Raw genomic sequence first — 23,370 nt, 5'->3', positions numbered from 1 at the left:
CTCTGGGTACATGAGAAATAATACATGCAGAAAACTCAAAAAACATTTGAGTTTTGATCTCAGCCATCAGAATTCCAATCACTGATCTATCCGTAGTTGGGTCTGATAAAGCTTTAGCAACGGTAGCTGCATCGGTCTCCAAAATAACACGATCCATTCCTAATGCAGCTTGCGATCTGTTTGTTTGGGGCTGCTGAGCTGCGGCAACCATCAGGGGGAGCAAGGCGGCCCCGACGGGCTCGTGCTGTTGCAGAGCAAGCACCTGTTGGCCTGTGACTCTGTGAGTCCGTGGCTCCAGCCATGCAAGCATCGCTGCAGCAGTCTAAAAGCTAGGAGCTGTGTTCTCCAGGGCCACACAGGAGGAGGGTTAGGCCTGGTTTAGTTCCTAAAAATTTTCAACCCAAACTATTACATTGAATCTTACGGTACATATATATGGAGTATTAAATATAGATGAAAAAAAATTAATTGCACAGTTTGGTTGAAAATCGCGAGACGAATGTTTTAAAACTAATTAGTCCATGATTAGCCATAAGTGCTACAGTAACTAACATGCGCTAATGACGGATTAATTAGGCTTAATAAATTCGTCTCGTAATTTCTAGGCGAGCTATGTAATTAGTTTTTTTTTATTAGTATCCGAAAACATTTTCCAACATCCCCGAAACATCCGATGCGACATCCAAAAGTTTTTATTTCGCGAACCAAACGCACCCTTACTTGGAATTGGAACGACAGTTGCAAATGGTGTACTCCGTACTGTAACACGGTAAAAAGAAAAGAAAAGAAAAACTATCGGTCAGGAAGATTCGTGTGGAGCTGTACAATGCCAAGGAGAGAGAGCGATACGGAACTTCTGTTCTGATCACTCAAGAGACTCTATACCCCTTCTAACGGTTAGAAATAGAAATTTTGTTAAAATACCCTTCAACAACTTCTGTAATTAGTTATCCAAATATATCATATTTTATTTCAGATTTTCCGCAAGCTCAAAATAGAAAACGAAAATAGCTTTTTAAAGTGCACACAAGATATAGAAAAATTGATTGGTTGTGAAAAGACATAGAAAACAATTTTTATGCAAATGACTCTCAAAATAATAATATTAAATGTGGGATTTACAAAGACTCTTAAAAATGTTTTAAGTTATTAAGGCCCATTTGGGGAACTTTTGCATAAGTTAATGGTCTGTTTAGTGAGGTTCTCGCTCTGGCTTCTCTTTTCGCTCGACGGGCGAAGCCACACCAAACACCCTCACGAGGAAGAGGGCTTCTAGGCGGTAAAACCTAGAGTCGGAACATATTTCGTGTATAAACGTGGAGCTGCAAAAACTGGCTCTGTCCGAAGGGCTCCAACTTTGCCCGCAAAGCACATGTGGCTTAGCGGTACCAAACATGCTCTAAGTTTCTTTCAAATAGCACTAAAGTTGTACACGGTAGTTTATAAGAGTGTAGCATTTGTAGCAACAGCTGTGCTTTTATAGAAGTAAAAATGTTTAATTGAGTTTTGGTTTATCTTTTCCTCTTTGGTTCCCTTATTAAGTAGGTGAACCGAAAGAAAACTCTTGTCTAGAACTAACTGCCACCGCGGTCGCAGGTGCGCGGTGCGCTTTGTTTTAGTAGGCTCTTTCTGAGTCGAGCTCTGGCCTCTGACAATTAATAAAGTTGAGAATGAAACTCGAAATGATGCAAAATAACATCTTATTAGGTTCTCTTTGGATTCATTACCATTAAAAAGTAGTAGCTAAAATTAGTACAAGTATTTTTAAACTGACTTGCTAATTATTAACTAGACTAGAGGATGTTAACTTATTAGTCATATTAGCTAGTATGAAGTCGCTAATAGATGCTAACTGTTTACATGGATCCAAAGAGCCCATATCGAGCAACGATTTTCAGCTCAACTTGGCAGCCTAGGCTAATAGGGCAGCATTTTACTTTTACGGATGTACTACGCCCCATGGAAATTTTCACACGGGTAGCTCTTGACGACTGGTCAACATGAGACTTGGATTGTTGTCCAAAAGAAAAAGAAAAAAAAAACATGGGACTTGAATTGGATGGCTGTTCGCTTGGGGGGTGTTTAGTTCCCCCAATTTTCAGAATTTGGCACTATGCAAAAAGAAGATTTCCCGTCACATCAAACTTGCGGTACATGCATGGAGTACTAAATGTTGATGAAATCAAAAACTAATTGCACAGTTTTGTTGTACTTTACGAGACGAACGTTTTGAGCCTAATTAGTCAACGTTTGGACAATTATTACCAAATACAAACGAAATGCTACAGTAGCCACTGTGGCTACAGTAACTCCGACGGCGCCGATTCCGCGCTGAACTAAACGAGGGCTTGGTTGGATTGGACGGAATCAGCTGGGACCTCACCTAGCTGAGGACGATATGTCCTGTGAGGCTGTGAGATTGTCAAATCATGATGAACAGCTATAGATTCATGGACCCCCTTGTACGCCTGCTCCACGCGCATTCAAACCGAGAGGGACTGCCGGTGACGTACTGACGGACGTGGGGACAAGGCCCTCATTTATCCTCCGTAAGGCGTATTAATATATCTAGAAAGTGTTTAATATGACTACATCTTACTAGTAGCTATCAATTTCTCTTACAACATTCATCAGTTATTATTATAAAAATCATAGCCATATTAAAAGGTTTTCTGCAATACGAGTCTCTTAATATGACTTTCATACGGTAAGTTATATTGGTATATAATTTGAATTATTGTTAGTCAAGCTTTGGAAAGCTTAATGATTTCAAATCCTAATCTGCGCCACAAAAGAAGAGGGTGTATTTCAGCTAGCAATGACAATCTCCCGTGGATGTGGGTATCCACAGTTTTCGTATGACTTTCTCCTATGGTTCTGTTTGGCTTACCTCATATTCAACTGGTTCGATTTTTTTAGTTGGAACAATATTTTTCTCTCACAACAATTCAGTCGGAACAGTGTTTTTCGGTCAATTTTAGCCAAAGTTTCAGACCAGTGAACGAAGCCATAGAGTTTGTGTGGGTACCTAATTTTATCTGCGGGTGTCTATCGGGTACCTGAAATACGGTGTAATGATTGTGTAAATGTGATGTAACTATTAAGTCCTTGTGTTATTTGTGTGAATTTTGATGTACTTGAGTCCGTGTTTTGAACGGTTATTCGTGTGAACCGTGATATAGTATGAGCATCGACCTACTGGTACTCAACTTATACCTCATGTTTTCGGTTCATCTCTTATCTGTGATGAGTGTGAGTTTGTGAACCATGAAGTGTGAAAATGAGACTTTGCTTAATTATTTACTAATTTTTTCATTCTTATTCTTATAAACATATGGGTGGTAAAGCTGGTACTGTACATGCTGTTGTGACTATATATAACAACACGTTATTTGTTCTATCATGGGTAGACCTAACGGGTACTCGAGACCCAGCAATTGCGGATACAAAATCCTGCCGGTTAGGCTTTACTGATGTTGTAAGCTATAGGTTTTGGCGTTTTAAATATTCTTGTAGATGAGTATTTTTTCGATCAATCGGCCTGTTCGCTTCTAGGCTGATAAGCTTGGCTGACACTGGTTTATTGTGAGAAGAAAATACTATTGGCTGGCTGATAAGCCCTGACTAAAACCAACACGCGAACAGACTGATTATCTTATTGGCCCCGTTCGGATGGTATGGTTCTGGAGAAATTTAGATGGTTTGGAGAAATTCTAGATAAATTTATAAGAGAAAAACACTGTTTCAAATAAAAAAAATAAAAAAAGATTTAAGTGCACGCGAACAGAGCCATTGGACCCGTTGATATTTCTAATTTTAGTAGGCTCTCCTCGTAAATCGTAATAGCATTAGAGTATTCCTCGTGGAACTCAACTTCTTTCCACCCATCAAATTGCTCAGAGTTCTTTGGTCCTGTTCGTTTGACTTATAAGCTATACTTTTTTAGTTAATGAATAATATTTTTCTCTCGTAATAAATCAGTCTAACAGTATTTTTAGTCATTGCTTATCAGCCAAACGAACAGGACATTTACCATTCTCCATTGTATATACTCCGTCCATCTGAAATTATAAGTTATTTTAACTTTTTTGAGAGTCGAAACATCTCGAATTTGACCATATTTATATAATAAAACAATAACATATATAATACCAAATAAGTGTCGTTAGATTCTTCATTGATTATATTTTCATAGTACACATATTTGATGTCATAAGTTTTTGTAATTCTTTTTATAATTTGGGTCAAACTTGAGATGTTTTGGCTCTCTAAAAAAGTTAAAATGATTTATAATTTGAAATGAATTGAGTAGATTTTAACAATCTTGCATTCCAACGAGTTTCTTACCGTTCCCCGTTTCAGTAATTTCGAGAGAACGTGCCAACCGCATCTCCCTTCTAAAATACCGACGTCCCAACGCAACTCATTGACTGAAGAATGGCGCGTAAGCAAAATGTGCTCGCCCTTCTAAAATGCCATACTTCTCCCTCCATTTCAAATTATAAAATATTTTGATTTTCTTAATCTATTACTTTAACTATGTATTTAGACATTCTGTATATCTAAGTGTACAGCAAAAAAAAAAACTATTGTATATAAAAATGTTAGAATATCTTATAATTTAAAATGGAGAGAGTACTAAATAAAAAAAATCATTCTAGCTATTAACCCTCAAAATTAGCCAAAAGAGATAAACCTGGACTGATTTTACCGAAATCGTATACTTAAATAAGAGCTAGTGCAACCATGGGGCTCGATCATATGATGGTTGCCTAGGATTAATATGGTTGCGATCTGGTAAAAACATAAAACCCAATTAAGTAATAGCTACTAGTAGTAAGTAACCAGCAACGTAAATCGGAATGGACACTGCTCGGACCACAGACGACCTCTGCTAAGACCCTGTTTGGATACCAATGTATTCATCTCAATTTGTCTCTTTGCTAAGGCCTTATTTTTATAACAGTGTATTCACCTCAATCCATATGGATTGTTCATTGGAGTATAGTTTGGTATGGAACTTAAATTCTCCAGCATATGGATTATTAGAGTGAATATATGAGTATCTAAACAAGGCCTAGCGCATGGAAGGGATGCAAAAATCTCAAAATCATGACATGTTGGTGAAGCATTTATACAGAACTGAGGAAAACACCAACACTGCTTAATGCTTCTGCAAGACTAAAGGGCCAATGTTTGATTCACTCCTGCATAAATAACTTGGGCCAAGCTAAGCTGCTCAAATGCCATGGAAATCGTTGAGACAACAGCTAATCGCAGCTGCTAACAGCAACAGGCACAGAGACGAACATGCTTCAGAGTTAGTAGACAAGTTAGTTCACACGCAAGAGACAGGCATCAAAAGGACAAATAAAAAACATGCAGAGAAAATAAAATATGGTCAATTAGTTGTCTAGGCATTAATCTCTATTCTGATGGTAAGCATCAACTAGTTTTAGCAACTGTACATCCATGGGCTGCATTCAGACCTCACCTTCCATTCTTCCATAGGCGCACAAAATAATTCACAAAAAAAATGCAATCTCTGAATGAGACAAGAAAAAAAAAATTAAAAACAGCGAACACGGAGCACCTCGGCCTCAGCTCAGCTCTTGCCGTCTTCCTCGTCAAAGGTTGCCGAGGAGTACTCCTCGAAGGTGATGCACGACGACGAGGGCGACGGCGACGGCAGCGACGGCGGGGACGACGCCTGCGGCTGCACGGTCACGAGAAGGTCGATGAATGCACCGACGATGGCAGCGTGGACGCCCTTGGCGTTGAGCTTGAGGTACCACGCCAAGAGCTCCTCCAGGGCCTCCCAGTCGCGCAGCCCGTGCGCCGCCACCATCTCCGCCATGGACGCCCTGAAGTCGCCGTACGGGTCCTTGGACTCCACTGTCACCACCACCGCGCTGCTGCCCTTCGCCGCGACGGCCTCCGCCGCCGGCTCGTCCTTGTCGCGCGGCGCGTCTGTCGTCGCTGGTTCCTCGCTCTTGACGCCTGCCACTGCCACGGTGGCCGCCTCGTTCTTGCCTCTCGACGGAGCCACACCCTGAAACCTCTCTCGGGTTAGAATCAGAACTGACCGGCCCGAATGGTGCCTTCTCGTCGGACGACGGACGGCACAAGAAGACATGCAGAATGCGTTACCTGCTTGGGCAAGAACTCTGCGCCGGCCGGCTCGAAGAACAGCCGCTCCGAACGCATGCCGCGCACGACGGCCGTCTCTCGCAGCTCCTTCTCCTTCTCCTCCTCCTCGTCCACCTGCTCCGTAACCGCAACGGCCTCTCCGAGCAACGACAGGGGGCTCGGCCGGTCGACGCACGCCGCCTCATCGATGGACGAGCGCCAGAGGAACTGCTCCGAGGTCGTGTCGTAGACGCTGTTCACGGTCCGGAACACCGCGGCGTCGTCGTCCTTGGGCCCGCGGAACGAGCTGGTGCGCGGGTGCCGGCACGACGGCCAGGGCCACGCGGACGGCGGCGGCGGGTAGCAGCGCTGGGCGTAGTGCGCGGAAGGGGTCGACGGCGCCAGCGGCGACGCAGAGGGCGGGCGGTGCACGTCGCGGAACTTGTAGAGGATGGCGGCCAGGCCCTTCTTGGCCATGGCGGCGGGGTGGTGGCGGCGCTTGAGCTTGTGGAAGTGGAGGTGGGGAGGGTGCAGGGAAGGAGGCATTGTGCCGCTCTCGAGTCTCGAGTGGCCGGCGGGAGCTGGCCTTGCCGCCCTGTTCTGTTCCCTTGTTTTATAGAAGGGCAGGGAAGAAGACGAGAGGGAGGAAGTCTTGGTCAATCTCCATGCTCATTTACTGTAGGGGTTGGAGAGGTTTCAGTGAATACACCCATTGTATGGCTACTGATAAAATATACAAGACCACGTCAAATCTTTTTTTTTTCTTTGTTCTGAAATTCTTTACCAGGACCGGCCAATATTCATCAAGTGAAAAAAAATGATTAGGAGTAAATATCATATACTATTTCCTAAATGTTTAATTCTGCCCACATAGGATTTAAGAACACAACGTAAAAAAGAAATAAACAACTCACCTACTACTATCGCCGCCCGAGACAGAAGTTTGCTGACTTTAGGGTTTATGGTTTACGGTTTTTTTGGGTGGGGTGGGTTCTACAATTTAGGAGGAGGCCGTCGGAGAGGATGCCGAATCGGCGACAGTGGTGTAAGTGACTAGACTGTGGGCACAGCTTGACGATGAGATAGGAGAGGCCAGTTGGGCAGTGGGAGTGGCAGGGGCGTTGGCTAGAGGAAGAGAAGAAGCCGACTTCGATTTAGCAATAACGGCGACGGAAGGAGGCGGTGCCCAGGTGGGGTGGTGCGGTGGCGAGGGCACTGGAGCTCAGACTAGTGCAGCTTGGATTTAGCAAGGGCAGAGGTGGAGGCAGTGTGGGCGCCGCAAGATCTAGGCGGAGTGGGGCTAGTGGCGGGGGAGTGCGGAGTGGAGAAGATAAGGTAGAAGAAAGGAGTGAGCTGGCCTAGTACTTTTTGCGTGCGCGTCCACGCGTTAGTGAAGTCCATACTATTTTCTTTTTTCATAAAATGGATACTATTTTTCTTAGTTAAACAGAGTATATATATATGGTAACATGGTAATCTTTTAGGAAACAGAAGGCAAAATAGTATTTTTCATCCCCTAACTTTTTGATGGATACATATGTCATCTCCGTATTTTCCTTTTCAGAGTCCTTGCTTTTATGTTGAGTGACAAATTTACATGCCTAGTTGATTTTGATATGTTAGAAAAGTCAAATAACCACATCAATATGTGTTTCTATATGGATCACATGGGCCGATCCTGTGGCGAGACAAGGGATATAAATTTTTGCCATGGTTAATAGAGGAGGAAAAGAGGTAAAGAAATAGAAGAATAGAATGAGTCAAGTGGAAGAACCCCGCTCATCTAGTGCTGAAGCGATGAAATAAAACATATTGTATGAATATACACCATTTGTTCTAAAAAGAATGTTATTTTAGCTATAAATCTAAACAATTTGTTAAGATCCATAGCTAGAATGACATTTTTTAAGACAGAAGGTATACCTTATAGCCAATAGAGCATGAGACGGCATGGCTTAGATCATGAAACCCTATACCGTTTATCCTAAGTGAAGACATCTAAAGTCTAAAGAAGAATAGAGGAAGGACCTTCATAATCAATTAAATATGCCACTATGTGCATCTATACCTAATATAGTGAAAAAAAAATTCTCCTAAATTTCCATCCTTCACTTTCTTCTGAGTTCTTCTGTACCTCCCTTGAGCTAGCGCAACCATGCCTAGTTTTACTAAAAAGTAGTCGTACGTGATGAATTAGAGAGTTCTAATTGATTTATTATAGAGTAGGTGACCTGAACTCACGGCCTGTGCTTATAGGAGTTTGAATAGTGTGTGTCCAATCACGATACATGTCCTGAAGCAAATGTGCGGATGACTAAGACCATGCTCATTTCATCTTTAGTTTTTAGATTGTAGCTTTTATAATCACAAGCTGAAACAGGGCAAACATTTTTTGTATCTCAGCATTCCACAAATCCAGATGCCAGATTATCACAAATTTCATAATCCACTCTACACCAATTTTTGCTAGTACCCACCTTATTCGTGAGGTCTAAGGTATACTTATTTCACTAGGGACGAAGTGGAGAAGCTTGAGATTGAAAGATGTACGTACCCTTTAGAGCCAATATGACCTTCCACATTGGATCAAGAAATAGTTTGATCCAAATGAGATGTTTGGAAACCTCTCCATCCACTGTTGCTATTCCGTTAGAATTTGGGAAATGATTTTGGCCTTGTTTAGTTCGCGGAATTTTTTGAGAAATAGTACTGTAGCATTTTCGTTGTTATTTGACAATTAGTGCCCAATCATAGTCTAATTAGGCTTAAAAGATTCGTCTCGTGAATTTCGTCTAAACTGTATAATTAGTTTTATTTTTTATTTATATTTAATGCTTCATGCATGCATCCAAAGATTCGATATGACGGGGAATCTTGAAAAATTTTACAAAATGAAGTGCAACTAAACAGACACTTATGCCCGGCTTCCGACTAATTTAGAGACATGCATGGTCAGTGCGTGAATTCAAGTTGCACTTTTGAAAGGTTGACCGTGAAAGGCCTTTCAAATTCTAATCCTCACATGTTGGAAAATCTGTAATGAGCGACATGCTAGAATTGTCAACCGAAGGCATTCTTCGGTGGTCTCCCTTTGGTGAAAATTAAGGAAAAGGTGACGACTTGGGCCCTTGTGCACGCAAGGTGCCTAAAGAAGATCCTCCCAAGCACTTACGAATTGATTGGTTCTGGAAACAATGCTCGCCTCACCTTGTCGAGTCAGAATATAATTGCTACCGTCAGCGAGCCAATTTGGCTCATTCGAGCTGACAAGGATTGGCTTGCTCACATGAAACCAAACAGGCCCTTAGTTTTTCCTTGCTCCCTTTTCATCACGTTTGTTTTAACAGTACAGTTTTGGATTTAGGTTCCTTCCTCTATGTTAACTAGCCTGTTTGTGTTTGCTAGTGGGGATGATTCCATGTTAACCCAGGTAACGTTCTTGCCTGTTTTGCGTTTGCTAGTGGATAGTCTGTTAGCCATTTGCTACTGCGGACGATTCCACATTAGCTCAGCTAATGGATGCGTAACTGAGAAGTACTTCTCATGGATGGAATGGACGCACAGAATAGAAAGTAGTTGTACAATCCGACGGACGGAGTTTTGCCGATGACGTGACTTAACGTGAGAGTAGAGAAATAAACATTAATAACTTTTAGTGGGTTCCATCTATATATAAACTATATATGGATGATTAAATGGCAGGTTATGTCCTTTTTACATACATTAAAAAAAGAGAAGTTTGCATTAAAAAAAACAGAGAGAGAAGTTTAGAGGCTCAGGGGCCAATTTAAGAGATGTTGAGGGATAAAAACATAAAACTAAGCCATGGGCAATCGAGGGGTGAAAATGCCTATTCCACCGAAGGTAGCGAACTTTTTAAACAGTCGAAGCTTTCTGGTTTTGTGACAGATTGACAGAGCTCCAGATTAGAGACTAGTAGTTAATTCTTGGCAGAAAGTTATGTGCTGTTCTACGAAACTTTTCGACTTTTTCCTCTGAGATTGACATGTTTGTTGCAAAGATTGGGTGTGCTCATCATGTTTGTAGTTCGTTGCCCTGTGGCTCTGATCAACAGCTTTTGTTTGCGCTTTTTTAATTCCATTTTTCTATTATGTCCCAAAGCTGCATTTATAAACTATTCTTGTGCCTAGTAGCTGTTTTCTTGCTTCCTGCTAGAAGGAAAAACTCAGACATTTATTTATTTATTTGACAAGCGTCGCTCAGCTGCTTGCCTCAATCCGTCACTTGGCAGGCCAATGGATGCTAGCGGGAGCGACGAGCCTAGCAGCCCGTTCAGTTGGCTGGTTCGTATCGTTGCTGGTTTATTTATGTGAGAGAGAAATACTGCTGGCTGGTTCAGATGAACAGTACTCATGTGAGGGGGCTGGTCGGCCCGACCAGCCCCAGCGATCAGGCTTAGGTTGTTTAGTTTCTGAGTAATAGGCTTTGGGAGTTCTTGGCTAGGGGAGGGGTGTGCTCATTTCATATACTTTGCCTCGCGCGTAGCCATGGCAACTATTTCTCGATCTTAATATAAAAATACATAAATTTTTTGCGTATTCGAGAAAAAAATTATTTATTTTTGAAGGAGAGAGAACAAACAGAGTGTTCGGTTGGGATGAAATAAAGTATTGCTTATACTGAAAACACTGTTTATATTGAAATTTTGTGAGAGAGAAATACTGCTCCGACGAAAAAAAAAAACAAGCCAAACTTGGTCAGCCGATCAAGCTGAAAATCTAAACAGCTGTGCTGGTCAAATAATGTCATGCTGTCTACAGGTATTGCGGGCATTGGTCCTATTTTGACCTGTGGATTGCTGTCCATCTCCTGAGAGCATTTACAGTGCACCCTGTGCATTTCTCAGCTTCATGCTGGCACTCCCTGAATGGCTGAATCCCACATTCAATATTTTCCTGAACTGCTAGTACTGTATACTGTTCTCCTGTTGGTTTTTGATTGTAAAAAAAGACAGATGCAAAGATCTACAGGATGCCTGGCACGATCTGCAAGCAATTGAATGAATGCAAGGTGGCAGGTGTAAGATGTTACTTTATGGTCCTGCTGTCCTGCAAGTCAAAAAAAAAAAACTTGCATTGCAACAGGACATTCATCCATCTATCTGCAACGTGTTCGGTAGGCTGGTTGGGGCTGGGGCTGGACCAGCCAGCCCAGCCAGCCAGTTGTAGTCTCCAGCCAGCATTCAGCCCACTGTATTTTTTTAAAAGTTCAAATAATGGCACCAATAGTAGGTCATGGTGATTTTAACATTTCAAATTCAAACTACCAGCCATGTCATGATCATGCTGAGTTCGAAATTCCAGCCAACAACAACAGGTTTAACCATGCATCTACAGTACATATGTTACATCCACACAACACACAATCAACATTTGTTCCATGGATTCACAATAACTTGTACAACACCATACAGATTCATTCACCAAGCGTCGATACTCAAAGTTCCCGCTATTGGATCTCTTTTCATATGATGCCCATAAAACTCTTTTCCAGAGTACTTCGTACCATCAAGTTCAACCATATCCTTCTTTATCACTTGCTTCAACTTGCCTGATTGCAGAGAACAATGTCAAAAGATACACTGGAAGTGACAAATGATGCAGCACAAGTTATAGCCAAAATATGATTGCTAATCAACCAAAAAGGGAACAAGAAAGTCATGTCACACATTGGTTGCTACTTGAATAAACATCAATAAGAATTTTACGATAACACAGTAGAGTAGCCGTCAGTTGGAAACAAGGTCAAGCAAGAAAATTACCGTGCCTCCTCTCGACATCCATCAGTGATGTCAATGGTGTTACACCAACAGTCCATTCTGCTACCGGACCTGCAACGTTGCCAACCTAAGCCAAGAAAAAAAAGTACAGCAATCAAAACATGCAAGTACATAAGATCAGCCACAATCACATTATAAAAGATCTCCCAGGTACTCCTAATACTGTAGGTGTCTGTTTGCGAATCTCATGTGTCTACATGCCATGACTTTGTATCTGTAACCACTTCGCAGCGCAAGGTGAAATCAAATGTACAAAATTTGCTAGGCAACTTTGAATATTGGGATGGTCATGTTTACATAATTGAACACTGGTGCCTATCTTTTACAAGGTACAGTGCATGTATGCCTCATTTGAGTATGATGGTGCTAATTCAAAGTTTTGAAGAAGATAAGCTATTGGATCTCTTTTCATATGATGCCCAGAAATCAAAATAAAGCATTGGTGCTTTGGCGCCATCTGATTCTTATGGATTAGTTACGAGGAATAATAGCAAATGCATCTTTTTCATAAAAGAAAGATTCTAAGTTTTGATCAACATGTACTGAAGGCAAACTAACACCTAAAGAAAGGCAAACCATCTGGACACCAAAACAGAAAAGAATAAATTTAGTTGTAACAATCTGAACCCTTTTAAAGTGCAAGAAACTAATAGACAACTGTTCGTAGCATCTCAAGAACATCTGATATAAAAGGCACAGCTATACGTACCACATGTCAATTTATCTCCTTTATATACACTAGGAAGGGCAGGAAGAGTACCTTTCACTGGTGGGAAGCATCATGACAAGGTCGCCATCCCGAACTCCAATGGCGCTGAGCTTCTCAGCGTTCTGTAATTCCTTCCCATTGAGGTGAAGCAGCTGCTGCTGCAACAGTGTTCGGTTCTGGCCGCACACACACATAGATAGGCAAGACATGCAATGTAAGATCAAAGCAGTAGCAGCAATGTTTTGTTCACATCACCGATCAGTACAGAACTGACACTTGTAGTTCTGTCACTACAATTCATCATACATCAATTAACACAATATCATTCAACATACATCAATGAACCTTTTTATTCAAACGACCATAGTCCCACACAACCTTACACACGCACACGACAAGACTGCCATGGAATTGAACCTACAGCTACTGGTTAGTTAAACAACTGCCTGGACCTAAATCAGATATGGCTCCACACCGCCGTGGATATCAGCTCCCTAAGTCCAGAGATAGGGGTGTCTAAATTTAGGTCAACCCACTGTGGCACCTCGTACGAGGGTGGATCTGCGCCGTACTTACGCATCCACAAAAAAATATCTAAAGCAAAGCATGAAATGATTATCATAGCCTGCTTCATCCTACTGCAGTACGGCACCCCGCCTAGAATATGCCAGCGTTCTTTCAACACCCCAAACCTCCTTTCAATTACATTCCGCAACTTTGCATGAATGTAGTTGAACTTCTCCTCCCTCTGCAATTGCTGCAAATCTATGCCCCTAAAGTCGTTGCTGTGATACCTTGTGTTTTTGTAGGGAGTCATGTAACCTACCATCTCCTTGTAACCCGCGTTCGCTAGGTAGTACCGGCCTACAAGCAATGAAAGCAGACATCAGCTGTGTTAGCAAATTGAACACCAGTATGCTTCAATTCATGTACTGCAAGCAAAAAACAAGGACTGTGAACAGTTAGCCATCACGAACCTGGTGGGGGATGTGGGAACGAAGTGTCGTCCTGACAGTCTTTCAACACCGCCATGTCATGACATGCCCCCGCCTTCCCAGCCCCACGTATGTGAAACGGCCATCTATATCAACGATGGCACAAACATTAATTGTTGTTTTGCCTTTCCTATTAAAGAAATCAGCCTTTGCTTGGTGGTTTACCTCAACTTTTATGTGCGTGCCATCTATAGCACCTATGCATCCATTAAACCATGGTGAATGTGCAGCAAGTTTGTGGCTTACACGTGCGTAGTTCCTATCTGCTGGCACTAGAACAGTATCTGCCCAACGATACATTACCTCGGCAACTAATGTGATCTTTCTACTAACTGTATCTAAAGACATCTCAAACCTATCCTTGCACTCTCTACTAGCTGATTGGTGGGCACAGGTCTAGATGTACATGCCTAGAGCTTCTACCGACGTGCACTTATCTGTTTCTGGCAGCCCAAACGGCAGCAGGATTTCATGCAAATGCATGAAGGCATCAGGTGCCATGCGCAAATTCTCTAAGCATCTGGTATTGTCGGCTAGTGTAAGATGCATCCACTGGGCTCCCGTTAGCTTTGGAATGGGACAAGGAGGATTTACCTCAGGCCTTTGCTGTGACATAAGCCCTTTGAGCAGGACAAATGCTGCCTTTGCCACGATCACAGTACTCGGTCCTTCACTGGAAGTGTCGCTGTAGGACGACTCATCAGTGCTGCTCATGCTGCTCATGCTGCTACCTGCAATTGGAAAGACATAAGATAGATTGTAATGCCGATATTAGGAACAAATCAAGTGCAAATAACTAAACATGTGACGATACCTGAACTAGGTAGGACCTTCAAAACAGGTTGGAATGTACATGGGAAAAGTGAAACACGCATAATTTGTTACAACACTCACAGCAGTACACTAATTTTTTATTCAAAACACGTGACAACGACATGCACTTAGTTCTCAACAATTGTCTTTGGTTATAAGAAAAAAACAAATATAAGGATACAACAACCCAAATGAACTCAACATGCACATGGTGGATATTCACAAACAGGTGAAAAACAAGGAATGCGCTGATCAGTGGGACTTGTTGGAGCACTCAAAGGCCCACGTCACTTTGATCCAGTTCAGCCGGCCCTCTTTAGATTCCATGTCTAGAAAACCCTGGCGACTGAGCCTGTCTCTGCAAAGGTTCAGGGCTTGCACGAATACTTCATCAGCCTTGCTAATACCATCTTGTAGCAGAATGTTTCAGACTTTGGCCAACTCCTGAGCATCGGTTTTGTGACGGGCCTTTTGGGACTTTGCCTCTCTGAGAAATTGGCCGAGGTCTTCAAGGCACTCTTCTACAGATGGAGTTTGGCTACTCTTCTTGTTGCGAGGACTGTTAACTGAAAATTCCCTATGGACTCTCTTCGAGGGCTGATGAGTACTAGGTGGGTCGACCGGCTCGTCCGACAAGGCTGGAGGAGTGCGAGGGCTTCCATTAGTGGGTGACTTGTCAGATCGATGGCCCCCCGCCGATACCAACTAGGCCCCTGTCACGTGGGGTGCGTCCCAAAATCGTGATCAGTTGCTCACAGCATTGGGGCCGTTTATACTTGTTTCTAGCAGGTTGGCTACTTTCCTGCACGTGTGGCAGTGATGTCGAAGTTAGTACTTAGTTAGTAGGAAGCCAAATGCTACAAAAAATCAAAGAAATGCGTGTAGTTAGTACCCCGGGGCTGGCGCCGTACCACACGGGGTCAGCTGTAACCTCTCCAGTCAGCGGGTCACGGCCTAGCCCAGTATGGGTCTGGCCGTCGCGCCAGTTGAAGTAACAACGTTTCAGCTCATTGTACTTGTTCTGGCAAGTTTTCTTGCTGTACCCAAGGTCCGTGATTTGGTTGAAGTCATGAGTGATTTTGGTCCACGCTAGTGAGGTTGGACCGTGGGCAGAGGTCCAGTGGCATAGCTCTTTTTGCTGGAGGATAAGATCAAGAAGGACAGAGGTTGCTCTGTCCTCCCACACAGCATGGTCCTGGCTCATCTAATTCAAGGATCGACAAAGCTATTAGTAAACCACCAGTCGCAAAATCTACTGGTATAGATATACTAATTGATTTGTAATGTTTTGTTCTATCACGGATACTACTAGTTGCCTGAAATGGTATGCAGCATAGAGCAAACCAAATAACTCAATAACTAGAACACTTGTCCCTTAAATAAATTATAGGAATCAATTGGTACTGTGCTAGTTCTGCACCATAGCCAAACCCTCGAAAAATGTTGAAAACTAAAAAGGAGACAACAACAAAGGCAACACACACAAAAAAAGAGAGAAATCACAGCCATGTGGCTTGTGGCAACAGCCTAGAGGATGGAACTGCACACAACCAAGAATCTGCTGCAAACTGAGAGCTGAGCATAGATTTGCAAAGGACAACGGAAACCCAAATGCATACTGCAAAATGATAAATAGTAGCCCTAACTTGCCTTTAGCGGCCGTTTTCGGCCTTTTGAACGGAGGTTGTAGTGCCTGGCAGCAGTTGGAAAGCAAGACAAAGCCGACGACGCTGCCAGTTTGGGCAGCGCTGCTCACAACCGGACGAAACGTCCCTTCTATGTCTGCACTGCAAGCATAGAGCACAAAAGTAAGATGATTCCACACCTAGTTGCATGAAAATCAAATAACACAAGTGCACCGGAGATATATATCTGAGTAACCTAGCATCTCGTCATGTACAGATGACTTTTAGTAATAAATCTAGAATTGAAATATCAAAAAATAGGACCTATTAATAATTCATGAACATGCAAAGGATTTTCTAGTTGTCAGTTATCACCTAAGTCACCTACTAAAGACAACTGAATGCCGGCGACACTTGGATGAACCAACTGAATGCTGAATGCAATGAAAACCAAGAGTTGTAACACTCCATACTTAGCATTCAATATACAAGTATAGAATAAACTCATTAAATCAGGTCCAGTTTGAAATATATGTTATCTCCTACTGATATAGTAAAATAGCACAAATATTGTTCAAATAAATAGCACTTCAATGAAATGGAATCATATGGAATGCTGGTAGTGACTGAACACAGTAGTTCTAGCACTCAACTAATACTTTGCAAGCACATAGTGACACAGGAGGCACAGTACTGATAAGGAGTTTAAACCTGCATTCTATAGAATACTTAGCAGGTATAAAAAAGCAAGGGGAAGAGATCGAACTTAGTTGTGGTAATAATACATCAAAAAGAGACATGACTACATGTTGGATCTCAGATCCGGCGGGGACAAAGTGCGCGGCGTCGGGTTGGAGGGGGCTTACCGTGGTGGAAGGAGTCGCCGTTGATGGAGGCGGGGTCCGGGGAGGAAGGCCGAGCCCACTGTCACCGAGGCCGGCGAGAGTGGGGGAAACCCTAGCCGCGCGGAGCTCAACCTACAAGACAACCAACTGCGACTTAGAGGCGGCCAGGTGAGATGACGGAGGCGTGGGATCCGGGTTACCTCGCTGGCCGAAGTCGTCGTCGACGGAGCCGGGGTGGGGGAAGAGGACGACGACACTTTCACCGTAGCCCCGCCGAGGAGGACGGAGTACAGAGGCGGCCGAGCCCGGATCTAGGGGCCACCGACGGCGGCAGTTGACGCGGCGCAGGCTACCGCCCGTACTTGCGCGGCGCGAAGGCGAGGAGCGGCGCGTCAGTGGGGAACCCTAGCCACCGCGAGCGACGGGAGGAGCGGCGCGTCAGTGGGGAACCCTAGCCACCGCGAGCGACGGGAGGAAGGGGAGAGAGTGACGAACATGAGTCCGCAATGGATATAAGCCCAGCCGTTCGGCTGGGCCCAGCACCAGCCAGCCCAGCCAGCATACCGAACGGGCTGCTGAACTTCTGAAGAAGCCATGCTCAGCTCAGGTACGGCGTGCTTGCGCGTCAGGTGATGGTGTTGATGCATCATGCATGGATGAATGAAATGCATCTCGGACATCTCTGAAGAAAGAAGTGAAGATTATAAACGGAGATTGGAGAGATCCATGCCTGACAGACAATCACAGGGTTGGTTTGTTGGTTGGGTTGGGCAATGTGACAAAAATTTGAAACCTCCCATAGAAAAATCTCTCGCTTGGCCTCTCCTTCCCAGTTCCAAGAGAGATTATAAAACAAGGCACTCGCCACCCCTGTCCTGCTCTCGCCGTCAGGCCCAACGCCACAGTGGGCAGTGGCCATGCCTGCAGCTCCCTCGAGACGAGCTTAACCTCCACGCGCGCGAGCGTGTCGTCGTTCTCAAGGCGAGAAAAAGGCCGTGTCCGATCGCTTAACTATGCGTAGTCCTCCGCCATCGCTGCTTTTCAGGAGGAAAAGCTTTGTCTGTTCGTGTCATGGTTAAAAAAGTATACTACTGTTTGTCACTAGTGTTCTGCTGTTCTTTAAGTTGGTGTCGACTGGGAGTTGTGCACGTGTGACAGCCCGCCGTCGGATCAACCAACCGACGGTCCACCGGTCTTCGATCGAGCAGTGCATGCATGTATCTTTATAGTTTGTGTTTGCCGCACACCATGGCCAAGCAGTTTTTCTACATGTCTTTGCCTCTCTTTGTGTTTCTGCCACTAGTGTATGTATCGTGGAAGTGCAGATGCAGGTCCTGAAAAATACTGTTCTGGTTGAATTGTTGTGAGAGAAAAATACTGTTCCGACTGAAAAGACAAGCCGAACAAACCGGTTTCTGAGTAAGCCGAACGAGGCCGCAGCTTTCAAAAGATGAATATAATGCAGTATTGTGTATATAATTTGATTTGAAGGGACAAATGGCCATGAATCCTTGGAATGCATATGGTCCCTGAGGCCATGTTTGGCTTGCTAGAAAAACGACTGATGCTGATTTGTTGTGAGAGAAAAACACTGTTATTTTGCTGAAATGGTACGGCTGATAAGTTCAAGTGAACGTGGCCGTCTTCTTCGAAGCTTTCCTTCCCTGTTCCTCAGGACAAGAAAAAGCTAGGTGGCAATGGAATATACAACCGAGCCACTTGCATTGGTTTGGTTCCAACAGAGAAAGCTGATGGATCCTACGGCTAAGGTTGACCCAACGTGGCAGCAGTGCTGACTCTTTCCAGGGCTAATGGCCTGTTCCCTTAGCAAAAGAATAACAAGGTTTCAGGCAATTATAAGCCGACAAATGCACGGCCGTTTAGCTTTGGAGGAGGCTTTCCTCCATGTTTTTGGCTGTGTTTGGATGCCACCTTCTTGTTCTCTTATGCCGATGTCCTTCTTGTTGTTGTTCAGGTTGTGTGGGTGGAGCAGAAGCCGCTGTCTGTTGTTGCAGGTGTTTTAAACTAGATGAAAAAAAAATACTAGTACACAAGCTGACAAGTACATAAACAATATTGAGTGTGTTGGCAGTTTACTTAAGAAGAGCCGTATAATCTGGATGTTTAGTGTGTTGCAGCTGGTCTGTTCAGATGGATTCGGTCTGTTCATCATCATATATAAGTAGCTTTTGTCGTATACTATCATCAGCATGTGAGAAATCACGGGAAGATCAGAGAGTGCATGCATGCATACTCTCTGAAGTCTCTGAACAAACAAACCCTGACTTGCAACCGTTGGATCAGCGTCTAAGATAATTGCATTCTTGTTGATTTTTTCTTTAGAAAGAAATGACTCTTCTACTTATCATTGGACGTAATCACCTTCGTATTAGTTAACTAGTTATGAAGGTTATTAGGCTATTCCTCTGATGGTGCCGAATTATGGGAAACAGATTTATAGCATCAGACTGGGAGCACAAGACACATACGTCTCTGACGGCCTGAATTAAATAAGGGCAGTCCCAATGAAAAAAACTAGTAGTTTCTATAACATAGGATACCGCATAAAAAAAGTACTGTTTTCCAACCCATGGTTTCTATGAGTAATAACTATTTTCTCTTTCTCTCTCTCAACTCTATCTTTTCCTCCAATGGGAGTGCGACACGAGCTTCCTAGAAACTGGTGGTTTCTCTCCAATGGCGATTTCATGATTTCTTGGTGCATTGGGTCAAGAGTAGACCTGGTTTCTTCATGAAGAAACCATTTCTATGATTTTTGCTCTCTTTCTTCATTAATTATGTTGCCATGTCAGTATTTTGCCTACGTGGCAAGTCATTTAATGAGGATAGAAACCATCATCAATGCACCATTGGGACTGCCCTAACAACATCGGCGTTCTATATACAGCAAATCTTCATAGAACGAGTTCCAATCCAAATGAATAAATGATATGGAACGGAGTCAACAACTACGTACGTATAGCAAAGGAATTCACAAGGATAATGATGCTCCGTCTGCACATGCAAAGTTGACTAGTTCCTTGTCTCTAGCACATCAAGCTGGTATAGAAGTGTCGCCCCTGGGATTCCCACCGATCACCAGCTTCGAGCATGTTGAATTGCTCGAGGGACACTGGCTGGAATTGAGAGCCTGCCGGCTGGTCCTTGTCCATGTCCATGACTCCTCCATGGTTTGCAAGATTGAAATGAACAGCACCACCAAGCGTGCACATAGTTTCCCACTATTAGGGTGCGTTTAGATCCAAAATTTTTTGGATTTTGGCTCACTGTAGCATTTCGTTTGTATTTGGTAATTAGTGTCTAATTATGGATTAATTAGGATCAAAAGTTTCGTCTCGCTATTTCTCGACCAACTGTGTAATTAGTTTTTTTTTCGTCTATATTTAGTACTCCATGCATGTGCCGTAAGATTCGATGTGACAGTTACTATGCAAAATTTTTTGGCAACTAAACAGGGCCTTAGTGCTTGATGAATCCATCGTGTACAGTACAGCATTGGGAACTGCATTAGCAGGACCTACATATGGCAATGGCATGGTGAAAATGCACATGAGCCTTTGGTCCGACCGACAAGAGTGGCCTAAACAAATCAGAGAGGTTGCTGGTAGTAGGAGTAGTAGTAGGTAGGCAGCCTCTCTGTTTTTTGCGGCATGCCAATGATAGGGAGCATGTAGGCTGTGTTTTCTATCTATGGCCCCATTTAGATGCTCTTAAATCTGGTTTGATCTGTTTTTTTTAATCTAGAATAGTGTTTTTCTCTTACAAATTCTTCCAACATTCCTTCAAACCATCTAAATTCCTCGAAGCGAAGAGGCCCTGTCGTCGGACCGGCCAAGATTCACCGGCCGAGGTGACCTGGTCGTTTGCCTAACATAACATAGCTTATCCTCCCACCAGATTCCACAATCGTTTCGTTTCTTTACAATTATGCGATTCCTCTTCAATTTTTGCTGCTTTCCAGACTAGCTTGACTGTGCATCTTATCTGCCACCTCCGGACCTGAAATAGTTTTGCACTTCTATTATACAAATTTGATTTTTGATTTTTTTTTTGAGCAAGCAAATTTGATTTTTGATGATCCATGCCGGCGGCGATGGGATGGGCCGATGATTCGGTGGGTTGGCACAAAGAAAGGCGCCAGCCGAAAAAGGCTCCTCTGGTCAAGCTACGGGCCGGGCCAATTATGTTCGGACCGACGAACCTCCGGCGAAGTTGGGCCAGACTGAGATTGCTTGGTCTAACGCCAAGCGAGCCCATGTCCAGCCAGCGGTTGCCGGTTGTGACCGTCGCTTTCGGGCGACGCGAAGCGAAGCGGCAGGCAGCGCTCGGCTTCGTCGGCGCGTCGCTGTGACGCCGTCCGGAGGCAGAAGCTTCTCCTTATCCTCGGCGGAGGGGATTCTGAAATCGAGGTGCGCAAATAGGTGAGCCAGTTTCCACGGTTGCGCTTTTGCTCAACATCGGAGGCGATTGAGGTGTCGATTTTTCTGTGACTTTCTGGGGGTATTTTCACCTGCATTTAGTTTTTTTTAAAAAAAATCATACAACCCTAGTTTGAGCTGTTTGTAGTCTTTTAGGGGCTATTTTAGCTAATGTATTTCTTTCGGTTCATACAACCCTAGTTTTAAGCTACAATTCGTGCTATACTTGCAGTTTTATGTCTCTCGTGCTGTCGTGCACGTCTCCAATATCGCTGTTTGACTGTATGTCAGGCCGAGATTGCTTTTCTCCTCCCGTATCTTGTAGTCCCGTTTAGATATTTTAATGTGAGATGACGTGATGTGATCTCTGCAGGATCGCAGCCGGCAACGTGCTTCGGCGACCTTTGGGTGATTGCATATACACAGCCAAACTTGTCGGCAATCGGCATTGGGACCCTTGGTGGATGAATGGGGTCTGCATTAGGTGAATGTTCTTGTCTTTCGTCTTCAGATGTTGCGCTTAGGCCCCTTATGTTCCATTGGACTTGGACATATCAGGATAGTTGCAGCCAAGGATTTCTCTGTTTTCCTTTTCCCTTTTGACCGCAAGCATTCAGGGAAATTGGAACTTAAGGGCTTCAGCCATTTTTTAGTGCACTTTGCAGCCAAGGATTTCTCTGCTTTCCTTTTCCCTTTTGACTGCAAGCCGTCAGGGAAATTGGAACTTAAGGGCTTCAGCCATTTTTTTAGTGCACTGTACCTTTTGTCTATCCAACTCAAGGCATGCTCTTTGTGAATTATCAGGTCATTCATGGGCATTGGTATCTTGCCCTTTAGGTGGCGTTAACGCATTGTGTTGCTCAACCTGAACACATATGGAGTGGTCGAAAGGGTGCTGTAAACATATTCAGACTTCAGAGCGTAAAGTATCCTATTTGGTACTGTACAATATCTTGCGGTGCACGCCGAGCAACGCCGTGCACGCCTTGATCTTGTAGGCTGGGCCACTTCTGTTGGTTCGGCCCATGTCTTGTCTTGTGGATACCGGTGGCCATACCCCCATAGCTAGTCCCCGAGCCTGACAGTAGGTGACGTAGTCACATGGTGCTAGGGTCAGAAAGTAGAAGAAAGGTAGAAGACCAGCCGAGCAGACAATCAGTCCACGGGCGGAGCCCCGAATCGGAAAGCACACATTCACCGCAAGGTGAAGTGTGCCCACTTAGTCCCCGAGCCTGCTGGAAGATGAAAAATGAATCTTGTAGCAGGGTCAAAGAAAAAGAAGTCTGAAAGCTTGCCGACGTCGTCTGACATACGCGTATCAAAACCCCAGACGTGCTGCCCAAGATCAGCACCCTGATCCGAACAACATGGAGCAGCTTGATAGCACACCGATGAGACGTAGCAAGGTCCGACCACCAAGGGAGTTTTCGGCATAGCTGGCGATGTCCGAGCACCGAGGAGATCCCGGATGTCCGAGCACCGATGAGTTCCCGACGTAGCTGGCGATGTCCGAGCACCGAGGAATCCCTAGCGTAGCTGGCGACGTCCGCGCACCGAGGAGTTCCCGGCGTAGCTGGCGAGGTCCGAGCACCGAGGAGTCCTCGGCGTAGCTGGCGACGTCCGAGCACCGAGGAGTCCCTGGAGTCGCTGGCGATGTCCGAGCACCGAGGAGTTTTTGGCGTAGCTGGCGACGTCCGAGCACTGAGGAGTCCCCGGCGTAGCTAGCGATGTCCGAGCACCGAGGAGTCCCCGGCGTAGCTGGCGATGTCCGAGCACCGAAGAGTCCCCGGCGTAGCTGGCGATGTCCGAGCACCGAGGAGTCCCCGACGTAGCTGGCGATGTCCGAGCACCGAGGAATCCCCGGCGTCGCTGGCGACGTCCGAGCACCGAGGAGTCCCCGGCGTAGCTGGCGATGTCCGAGCACCGAGGAGTCCCTGGCGTAGCTGGCGATGTCCGAGCACCGAGGAATCCCCGACGTCGCTGGCGACGTCCGAGCACCGAGGAGTCCCTGGCAT

The 23,370-nt window shown here is 44.5% G+C and overlaps 1 protein-coding gene and 1 long non-coding RNA gene across 2 annotated transcripts; one reads left to right on the top strand and one right to left on the bottom strand.

Annotated features, from left to right (window-relative positions):
* Nucleotides 1–5,487: 5,487 nt before the first annotated feature.
* On the bottom strand, nt 5,488–6,689 carry LOC136490765 (transcription repressor OFP13-like). Its single transcript, XM_066486958.1, has 2 exons — nt 6,151–6,689; nt 5,488–6,052 (listed from the first exon to the last, which is right to left on the bottom strand). The coding sequence occupies exons 1-2, from the start codon at nt 6,673–6,675 to the stop codon at nt 5,606–5,608; spliced, it is 972 nt and encodes a 323-aa protein (XP_066343055.1). The 5' UTR covers nt 6,676–6,689; the 3' UTR covers nt 5,488–5,605.
* Nucleotides 6,690–21,256: 14,567 nt separating this feature from the next.
* On the top strand, nt 21,257–22,281 carry LOC136494288 (uncharacterized). The gene is made up of 3 exons (XR_010768551.1): nt 21,257–21,358; nt 21,729–21,839; nt 22,160–22,281. It is a non-coding gene; the product is annotated as an uncharacterized lncRNA (long non-coding RNA).
* Nucleotides 22,282–23,370: the final 1,089 nt, after the last annotated feature.

Source organism: Miscanthus floridulus, chromosome 11, assembly GCF_019320115.1.
Source record: "Miscanthus floridulus cultivar M001 chromosome 11, ASM1932011v1, whole genome shotgun sequence".
NCBI lineage: Eukaryota > Viridiplantae > Streptophyta > Magnoliopsida > Poales > Poaceae > Miscanthus > Miscanthus floridulus.
The sequence above is the reverse complement of the archived record's forward strand: the minus strand, read 5'-3'. Positions and strand labels throughout refer to the sequence as shown.